Source organism: Pleurodeles waltl, chromosome 1_2 (genome assembly GCF_031143425.1).
Source record: "Pleurodeles waltl isolate 20211129_DDA chromosome 1_2, aPleWal1.hap1.20221129, whole genome shotgun sequence".
NCBI classification, from domain to species: Eukaryota; Metazoa; Chordata; class Amphibia; order Caudata; family Salamandridae; genus Pleurodeles; species Pleurodeles waltl.
The window spans coordinates 510,149,966-510,164,807 of NC_090437.1; the positions used below are offsets into that span (position 1 = coordinate 510,149,966).

At 41.5% G+C, this 14,842-nt stretch overlaps 1 protein-coding gene across 2 annotated transcripts in view; it reads left to right on the top strand.

The window, feature by feature from the left end:
• The window catches only part of ALPK1 (alpha kinase 1), a 323,413-nt gene that overhangs the window by 235,465 nt on the left and 73,106 nt on the right, over window positions 1-14,842 (top strand). For both annotated transcript variants that reach the window (XM_069241565.1, XM_069241574.1), the window contains exons 7-9: window positions 3,235-3,321; window positions 9,190-9,266; window positions 13,290-13,385. In XM_069241565.1, coding sequence (XP_069097666.1) covers window positions 3,235-3,321; window positions 9,190-9,266; window positions 13,290-13,385 — 260 coding nt within the window. The remainder of the gene's footprint in view (window positions 1-3,234; window positions 3,322-9,189; window positions 9,267-13,289; window positions 13,386-14,842) is intronic.

A 14,842-nucleotide genomic window follows, 5' to 3' on the forward strand; every position in this document is an offset into this window, starting at 1 on the left:
TATAGGGACCCACATAGGCCCACTGAACAGAGTACCTTAGATCCTGGTGAGTGGTCTGTGCAACATTACTTTGCAAGGCTTTGTGGTGGTTCCAGTGAGGACCACAGAGGGCAGAGCACCCAAGGCCCGCTTCCAAGGGTCCAGGACTGGGTTGCTACCACTTGGCACGGCAGATAGCGGAGTCCCACCGCAGGAGCAGGTAGGTTGGAAGTCTTTATTGTCCCTCAGATGGCTCTTGGAGTCACTCTGTGTTGTAGAGATGCAGGTCCAGTTCTTCTCACTTCCTGGCAAGAGGGCAGCAGGCACAGGTCAGCACTGCAAAGCAGGAGTCCAGCAAATTAGCAGTCCAGCAGAGTGGCAGTCCTTTCCGCAGCACAGCAGTCTTTTTTCCTGGCAGAGTATCCACAGGTCCAGAAGTGTACTGAAGTGGTGGTGTCTGAAGTCTAGTATTTATATTTTGGTGTCCTGGTTCTGGAAGGTGGGAGAAGCTTCCCTCCCCTGTCCTGGCTCCAAGCTGCTGACAATGCAGGGGCTTTAAGACCTACTTTGGGTGGACAGGGCAAGCATATTCAGGTGTAAGTGAGGCAGTGCTAGGCTCTGCCCCCACCAAGCCAGTTAATGGCCCATTTAGGCCCATCATTGTGTATGGCTGTCTAGAGGGAATGCACAGGGCCCAGCTTTCACCCACCCCAGATGTGTATTGGAGACAGGGAGCAGGCACGCAGGACTAAGAGCAATAAAATGCCAACTTTCTAAAGGTGCAAAATCAACAGATGTTGGACAGAATGTAGAACATATCAAACATTCACCCCCAGCCACAGATCTGGGTTTAATCCATCAGTCTTTTTGCTCACCATGCCATTCCAGTTTGAACCCAGCATTATGCAAATCTGTCTTCACCCTATGGTAACAGTCCTGCCTTAACTGCCAGGCCAGGTCTTCCCTGGACCAGAAACAAACATCCTAGGACTGGTTTTGGGATACCATCCCTTGCATTTGGTGGCATAACGAGCACTGGACCCATGTCTGGGTATACCCTTCCCACTTAGGGTGACAAATGCAAAAACAACAGATGATGGATGGAATGCAGAACAAATCAACCATTCACCCCCAGTCAGAGATCTAGGTTTAACCATCAATGTTTGTTTGGGACGGGTATGCCCAGATTTGGATAGATTAAACCCAGATATTTGTGAATGGGTGTGAATGTTTGCATTGTTCAGCATTCCACCCATCGTCTGTTATCTTTTAGCTTTCTAAAGGTGGCATTTTTAAAATTGTAATGATACGTTTGACTTTACCATTAAAGAGGATTTATCATTACAATTCCATAGGTACTAAACATGAGAGATCTACCTCCTTCCAATCAGGAATTACACTTATTAAATGTATTAAGGAATCCCCAATGTTTTCCCATGAGAGGGGTAGGCCTCATAGTAGTGAAAAAGGAATGTGAGAGTTGTTCACTACTAGCACATGTAAAACTAAAAAGTATGCCCTGCTTTTTATTTACACAGCACCCTGCCCTATGGGCTACCTGGGGCTTAGCTTAGGGTTGTATTATATGTAAGGCTTCCAGTTTTCCGCTTTATTGATTTTTACAGATAAATACAAACAGAAAACTATTTTTTCTCTCTGTTTTTATTTTTGAATAAAATACGGAAAATAGGTATTTTTTCATGTTTTTTTCTACTTTCACTCATGAGTGCCAGTTCAGTAGTGGCTACAGATTGATAGTAGGAGAGATGAAAAAACACAATAGATTTCCTAATTAAGATTTAATAAGTGCATGTCTACAGTTATTCAACATGCAGGTGTTTTCAGATAAAGCTATTGTACTGTATACTGCTGAAACTTTTTGGACATTCGTATGTGAGTATACATTTATCAGTTAAATAAATGCGTACAATACCTATTGCAGTTTTGTTTGTATAGCAAAAACAAAATAAAAATGGATAAATACAGAAAAAATGAGCAGAAAAAATGAGCAAAAAAATAAATATGGATAAATACAGAAGGAAATGTAACATTTTTTAAAAAAATACCATAAAACAGGAACTCTAATTATATGTAATAAAAGGGATGTTTAAGACTTGACAAGGGGTTTTAAAGGCCAAATCGACAAGGCACTGAAACTGCACATACAGGCTCTGCAGTGGAAGGCCTGAGACATGTTTAAAGGGCTACCTAAGTGGATGGCACAATCAGTGCTGCAGGCCCACTAGTAGCATTTAATTTACAAGCCCTGGGCACATGTAGTTCTCTTTACTTGGGACTTATAAGTAAATTCAATATTGCAATTGTGGATATGTTAATTTTACAATGTTTTAGGGAAAGAGCACATGCATGTTAGCACTGGTTAGCAATGGTAAAGTGCCCAGAGTTGTAAAGCCAACAAAAACAAATTCAGCAAAAAGGAGAGGAGAAAATTTGGGGTGACCCTGCAGAAAGGGCTATTTCCCAGCCAATCTAAAATTGAGCAGAAGCATTATGAATATTAAAAAAAATGTTTTTATTTAAAGTTATTCATTGTTTGCATATCATAGCAGCTTTTCATTCTGCTGAGTTAACCTTGTGTAACAGCCAATTAATTTGTCTTCCTTCTGGCCGTGACTGTTTCACTACCCTTCAGCGCTTGTCTATAGAGTAAGGTAGGAAAGATCCACGTGATGAGAGGGAGAGGCAAATCTGATGCCCAAACATACACCCTGTAGAAATGTTCCTAACATCTCTGAAGTCTGGTGATTTAGGTTGTTTTGCAATAAATATGGACTGCAGCACCTTGTTAAAACAACATTTCTACTGAATGACACTATCCAGGCCAGTGACGAATCCCTTTGCTGTCCTTGGGGAAATGAAACAGGTACTCTAAATAGAGAGTGCCTGCACTTCTATAGTTCCACTTAAAGCACTGCTGGTAAGTAAAGCACTGGGATGGTTTTAGTGTGGAAAAGCAGAGGTGAAACTACTGTCTGTTTGCCTCACATTCAGGCAACAGAAGCAACAGTACTTAGTTATTAAAAATAAATGTTTGCTTGTACGTGCGCGGTACAGACGTTTGAGAAGTATATAGGGCGTTGGCATTGTCTCTGAAAACGTCCACAAGCCACTGATACTCTTTTCCAAATGCACAAATATACATCTAGATTAGCCATGTTCACTCCCGTGGAACCTGTTTCTTTGTGGATTGCTAGTAAGTACCCCTGACTGTATTCTTAATACCTTCTTTTGTAGGCTCATGGATATATGCAGAGGAGAGTGACAGGATCCTGGTGCAGTCTGTCTGCATTCAGATCAGAGGTCAGATTCTGCAGAAACTGGGTAAGCTTGCTGCTGAAAGAGACTTGCTGTCATGTAGCTGCACTTTTGCCATTTTATATAATCCCTATGTTGGACAGTTTTATTGGAGAGCACATGTATAACTCCTTTAAACAAACTGAACCCTTTAACCCTGATGTCAGCCCCCTTCTCCTGCTTCTGTTATACACACGCGTGTACACGCACACACAACACTCACTCACTCTGTTTGTCCAGCTCACATACCTACCCGCACACTGCTCATCCTGACACCGTTCCATGACTAAAGCAAGAGCACACGTGAAAACAAATGACCTCTGTTGGGTTGACAGATGGCCACAACTCGATATACAAGCAAAGTCTCTATTTTGGAGAAGCTTTGGGTGTTTGTTTCCTGTTATAATAGTGAGATTATAGCATCCAGTTAATATATATTTATTTAATATTTCTGAAATTATTTGACCAGTTTAGACAAATGGTTCCCATACATTTGACTCCTTACGAGCCCCACTGAATCACTACTGGAAGCTGGGGACCCCCAAGCAATTTGTACGATTTAAATTTCAAACACTAAAACAGCAATTCGCCGAAAAAATACACAAACAAGTAGACACCAAACAAATACTCAGATTACTAAAGATATAATTATTTTATATTGGAAAAATGTGAAAAAATCACAACATTTTAATGGGAAGGTTGGCGCTGCATCTCGGTGACTAACTTTTCAATGTTTAGATTTATTTTGGAAATCTAAACAGATTCTACATTTCCCAAATGATTTCTGTTTTTATCTTTTTTAGGTACATAAGATCTGAGAAAGCTTTTTCACATAGATATGTTCGGGGGGAAAGGAATTAAAACCATAAGGGTCTCTCATTTCTCCATAGCCCCTCTGTCACATGTAATTTGTTTGCTTTATAGCACCTCTCATACCAGTGTAGGGTGTCAGAGCACTTTACAGGGGACTACAAGGTGTAGGATTCACATGTCATCCACACAGGTAGGCATTTTCTAAGAGTGCTTGGACTGGAGAAGCACAAACTCAGGGTTCAAAACATAACACAGGGGTTAGCGTTGACTTTAGTAATAAGAATGTATTTCTACGCAAACAAATCTTTTTTTAGCATCATAAGGAAAATGAAAGACTGGGGAAAAAAACATAACTTTCTAATTTATGCCATGCAGTTTGCATGCAGCTCTTTGATGGCAGTTCATAGTTCACTGTCCTGGATTACGATTGTAACTTATGAACTGCACAGTAAAAAAAAAAAATAATAATATCTGTGACAAAAGCAGTACCCCACTGTGCTATGCACATAAAATACTTCTCTTTGCATGATACACATTCTTTGCAGCAGGCATATTAACCACCTGTGCTGCCTTAGATGAGTCACAACTGCCACTAGACAAAACTCCCATCTCTCTCCAGCAGGTACATTAATCACCAGAGCAGTCTTGACACCTGAAAGCTGTTGAATGTATGTTAGACCTGACAGCCTTAGGCTAGTCACCCCTAACTTTTTGCCTACCTCCCTCCGCTTTTTGGACACTGTTTTTGCTGGTTTATAGACTCTGCGCACTTTACCTCTGCTAACCAGGGCTAAAGTGCATATGCTCTCTCCCCTAAAACATGGTAACCTGGAATCATACCTGATTGGACTATTAGTTTACCTATAAGTCCCTAGTAAGGTGCACTCTATGTGCATAGGGCTGGTAAATTAAATACTACTAGTGGGCCAGCAGCACTGGTTGTGCCACCCACTTAAGTAGCCCCTTCTCCTTGCCTCAGGCTTGCCATTGCAAGGCCTGTGTGTGCAGTCTCACTGCCACATCGACTTGGCATTTAAAAGTTCTTGCCAAGCCTAAAACTCCCCTTTTTCTACATATAGGACACCCTTAATGTGTGCCCTAGGTAACCCCTAGGGCAGGGTGCTGTGTAGGTAAAAGGCAGGACATGTACCTGTGTAGTTATATGTCCTGGTAGTGTAAAACTCCTAAATTCATTTTCACACTACTGTGAGGCCTGCTCCCTTCATAGGCTAACATTGGGGCTGCCCTCATACACTGTTGAAGTGGCAGCTGCTGATCTGAAAGGAGCAGGAAGGTCATATTTAGTATGGCCAGAATGGTAATACAAAGTCCTACTGACTGGTGAAGTCGGATTTAATATTACTATTCTAGAAATGCCACTTTTAGAAAGTTAGCATTTCTTTGCACTTAAATCCTTCTGTGCCTTACAATCCACGTCTGGCTGGGCTTGGTTGACAGCTCCTTGTGCATTCACTCAGACACACCCCAAACACAGGGTACTCAGCCTCACTTGCATACATCTGCATTTTGAATGGGTCTTCCTGGGCTGGGAGGGTGGAGGGCCTGCTCTCACACAAAGGACTGCCACAACCCCTACTGGGACCCTGGCAGACAGGATTGAACTGAAAGGGGACCTGGTGCACTTCTTAGCCACCCTTTGAAATCTCCCCCACTTCAAAGGCGCATTTGGGTATAAAACAGGGCCTCTGCCCTACCTCATCAGACACTTGCTGGAGAAGAAACCTGAATCAGAACCTACATCCTGCCAAGAAGAACTGCCTGGCTGCTCAAAGGACTCACCTGCCTGCTTTCTACAAAGGACTGCTGCCTTGCTGTTGCCCTGCTGCCTTGCTGAACTCTTGTCTGGCTGTGAAAGTGCTCTCCAAGGGCTTGGATAGAGCTTGCCTCCTGTTCCTTGAAGTCTCAGGACCAAAAAGACTTCCCTCTTTTACTTGGACGCTCTGTGCGCCGAAAATTTCGACGCACAGCTTGTTTCGCGGCGAGAAAAACGCCGCACTCCGACGCTGATCGACGCGACGCTCTCGGGACGATCGAAGATCCGACGCACGGCCTCGCAAGGACAACGCCGCCCGACCTCTAGAGGAGAAATCGACGCGACGCCTGCCGTGAGATCGTAACTTCGACGCGCAGCCCCGCAGACCGACGCGCAGCCGGAGAACAAGCAGGAAAATCCACGCACAGACCCGGGACATCTGGTAATCCCCGCGATCCACAGAAAGAGACTGTCCGCGCGCCGGAAACCGACGCCGACTTCCCCGCGTGGAAAATAACGACGCACGTCCGTGTGAGCTGAGGAGAATTCGACGCACACACACCTTTTTCCACGCACCTCTTCGCTTGTGGCCCTCTGAGGAGATTTTTCCACTCCCAACCAGGTACTTGTGCTTGAAAGAGACTTTGTTTATATTCTAAAGACTTAAGACACTTTATATCACCTCCCTGTGATATTTCTACAATTTCCTATTGCAACTTTATTTCTTTTTGACCTACAATTATCCTGATAAATATTATATATTTTTCTAAACACTGTGTGGTGTATTTTTGTGGTGTTATATGGTGGTATTGTATGATTTATTGCACAAATACTTTACACATTGCCTTCTGAGTTAAGCCTGACTGCTCGTGCCAAGCTACCAGAGGGTGGGCACAGGATAATCTTGGATAGTGTGTGACTTACCCTGACTAGAGTGAGGGCTTTTGCTTGGACAGAGGGTAACCTGACTGCCAACCAAAAACCCCATTTCTAACAATGTACAAGGTACTTTGCTTTGCTTTTAAAACCAAAAGTAAGTAATGAATAGAAAAACACACAGGTGTTTCTGCCAGAGGCCCCAGCTGGAGAAGTGCCTTCCTTCCGGCCAATGCCTGCAGACCCCCTTGGAATGTGTCACGAACCCCTATGGTGCCGCAGACCAGAGGTTGGGAACTGCTGGTGTAGAGAGCATGTGGAGGAAGGTGAATGGAAAATAGGAAGGTCTTTAGACCTTCATCACAGGTCCCAAAAGACATTTGAACATTGTGGTATCAATTCAAATGCATAACCATTCAATTATATTGATAATTTTATTCACATACTTAATATTCTGTTCACTTTTTTTTACCAAGGCATTACCTTTAGATTAAGAGTAAATATTTGCACATTAAATAATTGGGTATCCTAAAAGTAGGCTGAAGCAGTGCTTCCTGGCTCATTTACCACTTCATTTGATGCCTCTGTTATTCACTAATACTACCGATGTGTTCCTGATGTGGCTGTACTGGTAGATCATCAGTGAGAATTTTTGACTCCAGACCGATTCACACTGCAGGTCAGCTATAGAATGAACTACAATGTTTGTGGAAACCCAAGGGACAAAATGCAATCCTGAGTGACTGTATTATGCAGGGTTAGTATAATTCTCTTCTTCCCTTGGGCCTCTCAGAACAAAGGATCCTTTGCTCTACTGAAAGTGAATGAGTTCACTGCAACTAATTAGCAATATTGGATTGCATTTGCAGAATGAAAGAATAGTAAGACAATTATAAAGAAAAAAATGTATAGCAACATGCCCCCTAAAAAAAGATCCTTATGGGTGTAGAAGACAACATAGAAGAAGACAAAGTAAAAGGACCTACAGATATAATCAGTGCTGCCAGCATCACACTAATGATAAAAATGTGCATCCATCACACTGCTAAGTGCTACATCCCATAACACAATAACTGCACCACGGTGGTCATCATGCAGAACATGGAATACTTCCCACATAGGCTCAAAGGAAAGACAGCACACTTCATACCACATGCCTCCATGGTGTAGTGTGCTGTCTGAATGGATAAGGGCTTTAGTGCCTCACATAAGGGTAGTTAATGATGTACAAGTACTTTAATAAAGGGCCACGGGAATTACGCGATTCTGTGGCCATAGCGTTTTCTGCATGATAGTAGATTTGCCATGTAATCCATCAACTGCTGCATAATTTCCAGATTTTACTGAAAAATTTGCTTCTACCTCAAATGGATCAAGGTTACTAAAAATGGGGCAATTCATATTTCAGCAGAGTGGAAGGCCATTTTAAAAAGTTGACTGGTAAACTTTCAGTTGCCTATTGTTGCATTTGAGTGTTAAACTGTTACTAATGAAGTGGAGCCCTTGCCCCGACAGTGTTAACATTTGTAAAAAAGATAAATGAATGCAGTACTACTGCCATAAAATGTGCTGCAAAATTTGCCTTTCGTGCTACATTATTAAGTCAACCCTCCCGCATAATTTGCCCTCCATAATATAATACAGTGCAATTATTTGCCTCATCAATCAAGAAAAGCCTTTTTTTTTTTACTAAGCTTTCCACATTTCAAAAAGAAAGCTTCTGTCTTGACTGCCCATTACCTTTTTCCCGATGCAGATCCCGGCAAACAACCCACGGGGGGGCATTGAAACTTCGGCAATAGTTTTGAAATATCTTTTATATTTATTCTATCCTCACTGTTAGGAAGATATCAATCAAATTGTGTCCTGATTCCATTGCTCTAGCAAAGAATTTCGCCAAAACCTTGTCTGCCTCTCGTGTTACCTTGTTCCTCCAGTTTGATTCACAGAAGCACTCCGTGTCTCGTTACTATTTTTTGTAGTACCTGTTCTCATTCAGATGAACTGTTTACGTTATACCGGATTCATTAAAACCTTTGAACGTATCTTTTGTGTAATTAATTCTTATTGTATGTTGAGTTATTGATTACTTTTCCAATCACCTTGAGTCCAGAAAGCAATGTACATCTGACCTAGAATGATGTAGTTATATCTACAGGTGCTTCTGAATGAACGATTACTTTAATTATAGCCCACAAGTAGAGCATGCAAGCCATTATTGTTGTGCTTAAATTGTTTTTTTTAAACATCTGCATGCCCTGTATGGTGCAAAAATAACTGTAAAAAAAGGCTGATGCAGATTCAGGGTGCACCCCATGATGATGAATCTGACCCAAAATGTATTACTTGGCGTAAAGTTTGAAGTGAGTGTGTCACCCTAAGAGAAATTGTAAGAGATCCTTAACATTTCACGGTAAATTCCTTCTTTGCAGGCTTGTGGTATGAGGCTGCTGAGTTGATATGGGCTTCCATTGTAGGATTTTTTGAACTTACCTTACCTGATAGAAAGGTCAGTATTTTTGGATTTTCTTGTAAAATTGCCAGTTTTCCTCTCCAAAGGCCCAGCCTGATGTGTACACAATTACAATCATGTATATTATTCATCCGGATGCAGTTCTTGTGTTAATGACTTATGCGAAACCTAAGGGGCTTTTTAATGTTTTTTAAATAATGTTTTCTATCAGAGTGCTAAATCGATGATTCGTAGCTTTAAAACGTAACAGGGACGAGCATTCCCTTCTCTACATTATGAGTAACAAACCAGGAAATACAGAGAGCTGGCAATATATACCTATCAGTGCAGTGCATTTACTAGAGTCTGAAATAAAATAATGTAAACACTGTTAACCTGTGCATTTGTATGCATTGCCTGTCATTCATTGCATGGGAATGCAGATGTGCCTAGTAGACTGGGCCAAAGTACTACAAATTTGGCAACACGTGCTGTTGTGAAGTGGAAGATCCTTCTCGAAAGCTGACTGGTCACCTTTCAGTTACCTATCGCCGCATATGAGTGATGAACTGCTACTAATGAAGTGAACATTTTCCCTGACAGTGTTAACATATGTAAAAAAAAAAAGTAATGCAGTACTGCTGTCACAAAATGTGCTGCATAACTTGCCTTTTCTTGCCACAGAATTTAGTCAACCCTTCTGCTTAATTTGGCCCACAATATACTACAGTGCAATTGTTTGGCTCATTTCCACCAAGAAAGGCTGTGTTTTACCTAGCTTTCCCATTTTAAAAGGGTGCTACCTTGACTGCCCATGACCTTCGTCGGATGCAGGCCCCAGAAAACAACCCAAAGGGCGGGGTTCAAAGTTCAACAATAGTTTTGAACCAGTTTTTATCTTCATTTTATCCTCATTGTTTAGGAAGATGTCAATCAAATTGTATCCAGATTACCTGCCCTAGGAAAGAATGAAAAATGTCCTATCTGTCATAACGGAAAGTTTCAATCCTATTTAGGATTTACTAAATTAAAGCGAAGGAAGAAAGAACAATCCTCTCCTCCAGTCCTGGCATAGAATTTGACCAAAACCTTCCCTACCTGTTTGGTGGAATGATGTGCCATGCTGCCGAGTATTTTAGCCTTTATCTGCCATCTAGTTTTTACTTTTACTCGGATGCTTGCAAGAGCAGACATAAGGTGTGGAGCCTAATGTGTTACCCACTTCTTTGTCACATGTGCCTGTTTCTTGGAGCCTGGTGAGGCCATTGGTTACTTCAGTGATCGCACACCAGTATCCCTGGGAGCCCCAGCGCCACTATGGCCAGGCAAAGCATAGGCTTTATGAAAGCAAATGATCACTTGGTGCTGCTCTTTCAATGAAGGGGTGGTTCAGACTCAGAATACGTGATAATTATCACACTTCATCAATTCTGAATACCTTGGTGTCAGATTATATTGGGTCCAATAATTTTTGTGCCCAATATTGGGGCACTAAAATTGAGTCCTTGGGTCTATTTTCCCACCTCCTCTTTCTGCTGTAAACGATATCAATTCCCTAGTCATCTAGGATATGCCACAGAATAGCCTTGAGGTAGAACCTGGAAAGTGGCATCCTCATTAGTCCTGTCAGAGAACTGTAGTGATGGATAGAAGTGGAGTTCCCAGCAGCTATTGGGCCAGCTGGAGGCCGCTGCACAGAGTGGAGCACATTGCCTTTTTTCATTGACAGAACATGTAAAGGGCCCTGTCTTTTTATAGAAGCATTACCTCTTTGGTCTTTTCTTGTTACATATCTAGCAATAGAAAAAGGTCGAGGGGCAAAATCATTTTCCAATATCTCCTTGTTTGCTGTTCCAGGCGTTTGGAGTTTCAATTGACTTAGAATTCCAAAACAGAAAACATCTAGGGTTGCACCTTTTTGACAGTTAAAACTAGGAAGATCCATAGGTTGTAATCCAGGTTGTTTGTTCTCTCTTGTAAATGCAATTCTCTTGGAAAAGGTGTTCAAACGGTGTGGGATTAGTAGCATTCGCACTAGCTTTTCCATCCTGATTTTGGTGTATTTTTTGGGGGGGGAGTGGTATATTGAGGGACAACAACAGTAACATTTTTGTATGTCTGTTTTTAGGTCTTAGCTACAGACAGGTAAGCTGTCTGTTGAGAGACCTTTGTCTCCAATACATAACACACACTTATAAAATGGTTTAGCTCAGCCCCTCGCTCATGATATATTTTTTAATCCATCTCAGTTATCTTCCCTTGATTCAATTACTTTCCTCCCTATGCTTGTGTTTGTTGGGTCCAGGAATATTGTGTTATCCCAATTTATTAGGGACACACCAAGTAGGTCGCATAATCCCATAAAGGTAACTACATCCTTTTTGGAGAAAAGGAGAACTGACATTTGCCTCTCACTACACTGTCAGATAATCCCTCTTCATATGTGGCATACATAGACTTATGCAACCGCTAAATGAGTATGTGCACATACCAATTGATAGTAACACAATTATATATTATGTTCTATTTGTCTACAAACCATGTACATTAGGAATATTGTAAGCGTTATAAATAACTCAGTAACACGTATGTAAATTGGGGCAAATGTCAAATAGATCCCTATCGTATTTCATCACAAATCCCTATTCTTTAATAATAAACCCATTCCAAGACTGCTGGCTATGCATGTGCATGGGTCTTGAAGCATGTCTATGCCTTCCTGTGCCGACAAGCAATGACAAAAAGCAGTAGCTTGGCCATTTAAAGGTGAAACCTATTGGCTTGACCAATGCTTGTTTTATTTTGCCACATTTGTATGCGTTTCTGAGTGTAAAAATATGTTTTACTTATTTAAAGTAATGTAAAACTGTGCCTTTTGACCCCTTTGAATGGTCTCTATCATTATTGGAATGTTGCATCATTTCTTTTCACTTCACTTCGCAGAACCTCCTGAGGCTCCCCCGGCCCCCCCATCACATCATACTTAGACAAAATCATGCCCACACCAAACCATGTGCTCTTCAAGCAATATCATCAATACTTACCACTAAGACCCTTATTACAAGACTCGGGATAATACAGATTAAGCTTGTAGTGGGATTTACCAGCCGTATTGACATTACAAGCCATCTGGGAGTATTGCATTTCAAGGAGAAACCTGCACACAAAAGGTGGTTAAGTTTCAGAAAGAAATGAAGGCAGATGTTTTCCAATAACTTGTTTCACCACCCTCCTTCAGCGAAGGATATCCAAGTACCTGGCAATTTTCTGCAAACCTAAGGAAAATGACTTATAACCACGATCTTTAGAAGGTCAATTAGCCTACAGCAGAGCATTGATGATCGTTATCTACCTTGTGTTCATGCAATTAATTTTTGCTCTGAAGAGGATGATATCTCCTAACAGTGTCAATATTTATAGAGCACTATCAGATCCTGAAAAAATCAAATTATGGAGGAGTATGAGGGTTTATTTTCACACTCAAGTCATTAGGATCAAACATTCATCTCTTGTTGATAAGCTAAGTAAAAAGAGATAGAGACTTAGTTAACTGGCCAAAGTCATTGACTTGTCAATTGCTTTACCATGAAAGCACAGTAACCAGTGTTGCAGACAAAATGTGGGTAGGACACTGAAGCGAGGAAGTGATCTGCATGCGGTCTGGATATGAGGTTTACAGGGAACCTAGTATCAGCATTTCTGGGAACATAATAGTTGGGAAGTTCATAGGTGTCTCCCCGAAATAGTGAGAGGAGTTCACAGTTGCTCACCGTCTCTGCCTAGCAAAAGCCATTAGGTTCTGGGTGCAGCAACAAAACTGCAGCATCGAATCTGCAGACTAAGGGCTTGCCACAGTAATGTTACCTTGAACCAGAATATAATAGTGCAGTTTACTCAAGAATAAAAGTTATTCCTTGGAGCGGTCTATCGCCATCATTACTGTCCAAAAGAAAGGCCATTGTGTGTGTCACTTATATCACTCATAATTACGGCTCAAAGATGTTTTTTGGGTTTGGCCTCATTTGACGTGGTGTATTGTGTTCTTCAGTCTTAGTTATTACTGTTCTTTTCTATTTCCAGGGCATTTCCTCCTCTTTGGGAATTCTGGCAGACATTTTTGTTTCAATGAGTGAAGAAGATTTTCAGAAATTTAAAAGCAATTCACTGATTGACTTGGTGAGTATCTTCAGAAATACAAAAAACTGCTGTGAAGGAAATTCACTTTCCCTAGATGTTATGTTTTGGGCCAAATGCTTCAGCTCCTCTGCCATTGAACAGTATTCGTGGCTTACAAACATGAAACAATCATTTGCAATGCAACGGGTCTCGCGTTTGCTCATGTTAGAGCTGATAGCGTTGTAAACTCCTAACCGACTTTTCGCCTATCGGCAAAAGTGCATTTATGTACGTAACCCAAAAAAGTGCAATTAACTATGTAAAGCGCTCGACTTCTGCCAAGCGAAATCGTGCTAGTAAATTAGAGAAAAAGTAGTCCACGAGCCAGACAGAAAACAGCGAGCCTAGCATGTTTTCTGTACTTGGTCGATGCACTCGAGGAGGGCTAGCCACTGGAAAAGGCATGACGTATGCATGCCTTCGACTAATGAAGGCAAGCAGATTTTATTAGGCAAGCCCACAAACCAATCAAAAACACTGACCTGACGTCGACAGGGCTCCGAGCCCTTTTCTAAACACTAAAGCATCTCGCTGCGATACTCATGGGCGAGCGCATGCAACGCAGGCTCGACCCTAAAAAGAGAAACTTATCTTGCAGCTAAGTACAGTAACATGCTTGGGGCACTATGCTGGGGATGGAAAAGGTTTGCCATTTTTCATTTAAGGTTGCTACCTTTCTAGAAAAACACCAGCTTTCTGTGCACTTTGTGGTGGTGGAAAGACCCTGAAGTGGTACTCATACAGCGGGTTATGTAAAATCCTCTCATTTCCTTTTTAACAAAAAACTCTGACTCTATTTACTTTAAAACAATTTTCGAACAGTTTAGACAACATTCAAATCCTTCTGATTTTTTTGCCCTCTAAATTTGCTGATTTAAGTTTATAATGCAAACGTGAAGACATATCAGAATTTACTGATTTTCCAAATATTTTTATTGGTCGTGGTATAAAAATAAGAACAGGGAGGTAAAATTCTGGTCAGTGGCAATCCTAAACAATATTTGGCAATTTGCAGCACCTAAATGGTTATGACACAATGCAGTGAATCGCAGTGGCGTGCAATAAAGGTCTGAAGCAGCTAATTCTGATGCAAAGCCTCTAAGGCCACATGTACAAAAGGTTTTAGTGGTCGCAAACGGAGAATTGGGCCATTTGCGACCTCTGAATAGCCTTTTGACATATACTAACCCTATTTTGCGATTCGGTAACTTATTACTGAATTGTTAAATAGGTTTGCGAGTCAGTATTAGGAAGGGGCGTTAAGGGTGTCCATTCCTAATAGCGAGTCACAGGGGGATGTATGAATGTTTTGTGACTGGAAGGCAGGCGCAAAACATTTGCAGTTTACTTCAGGTTGGTGGTAACCCATTCGCAGATGGGAAGGGGGCCCCAAGGGACCCCTTCCCCTTTGCAAATGTGAGCGTAAACATTTTTTAAGAGCAAAAAAACTTCATAAA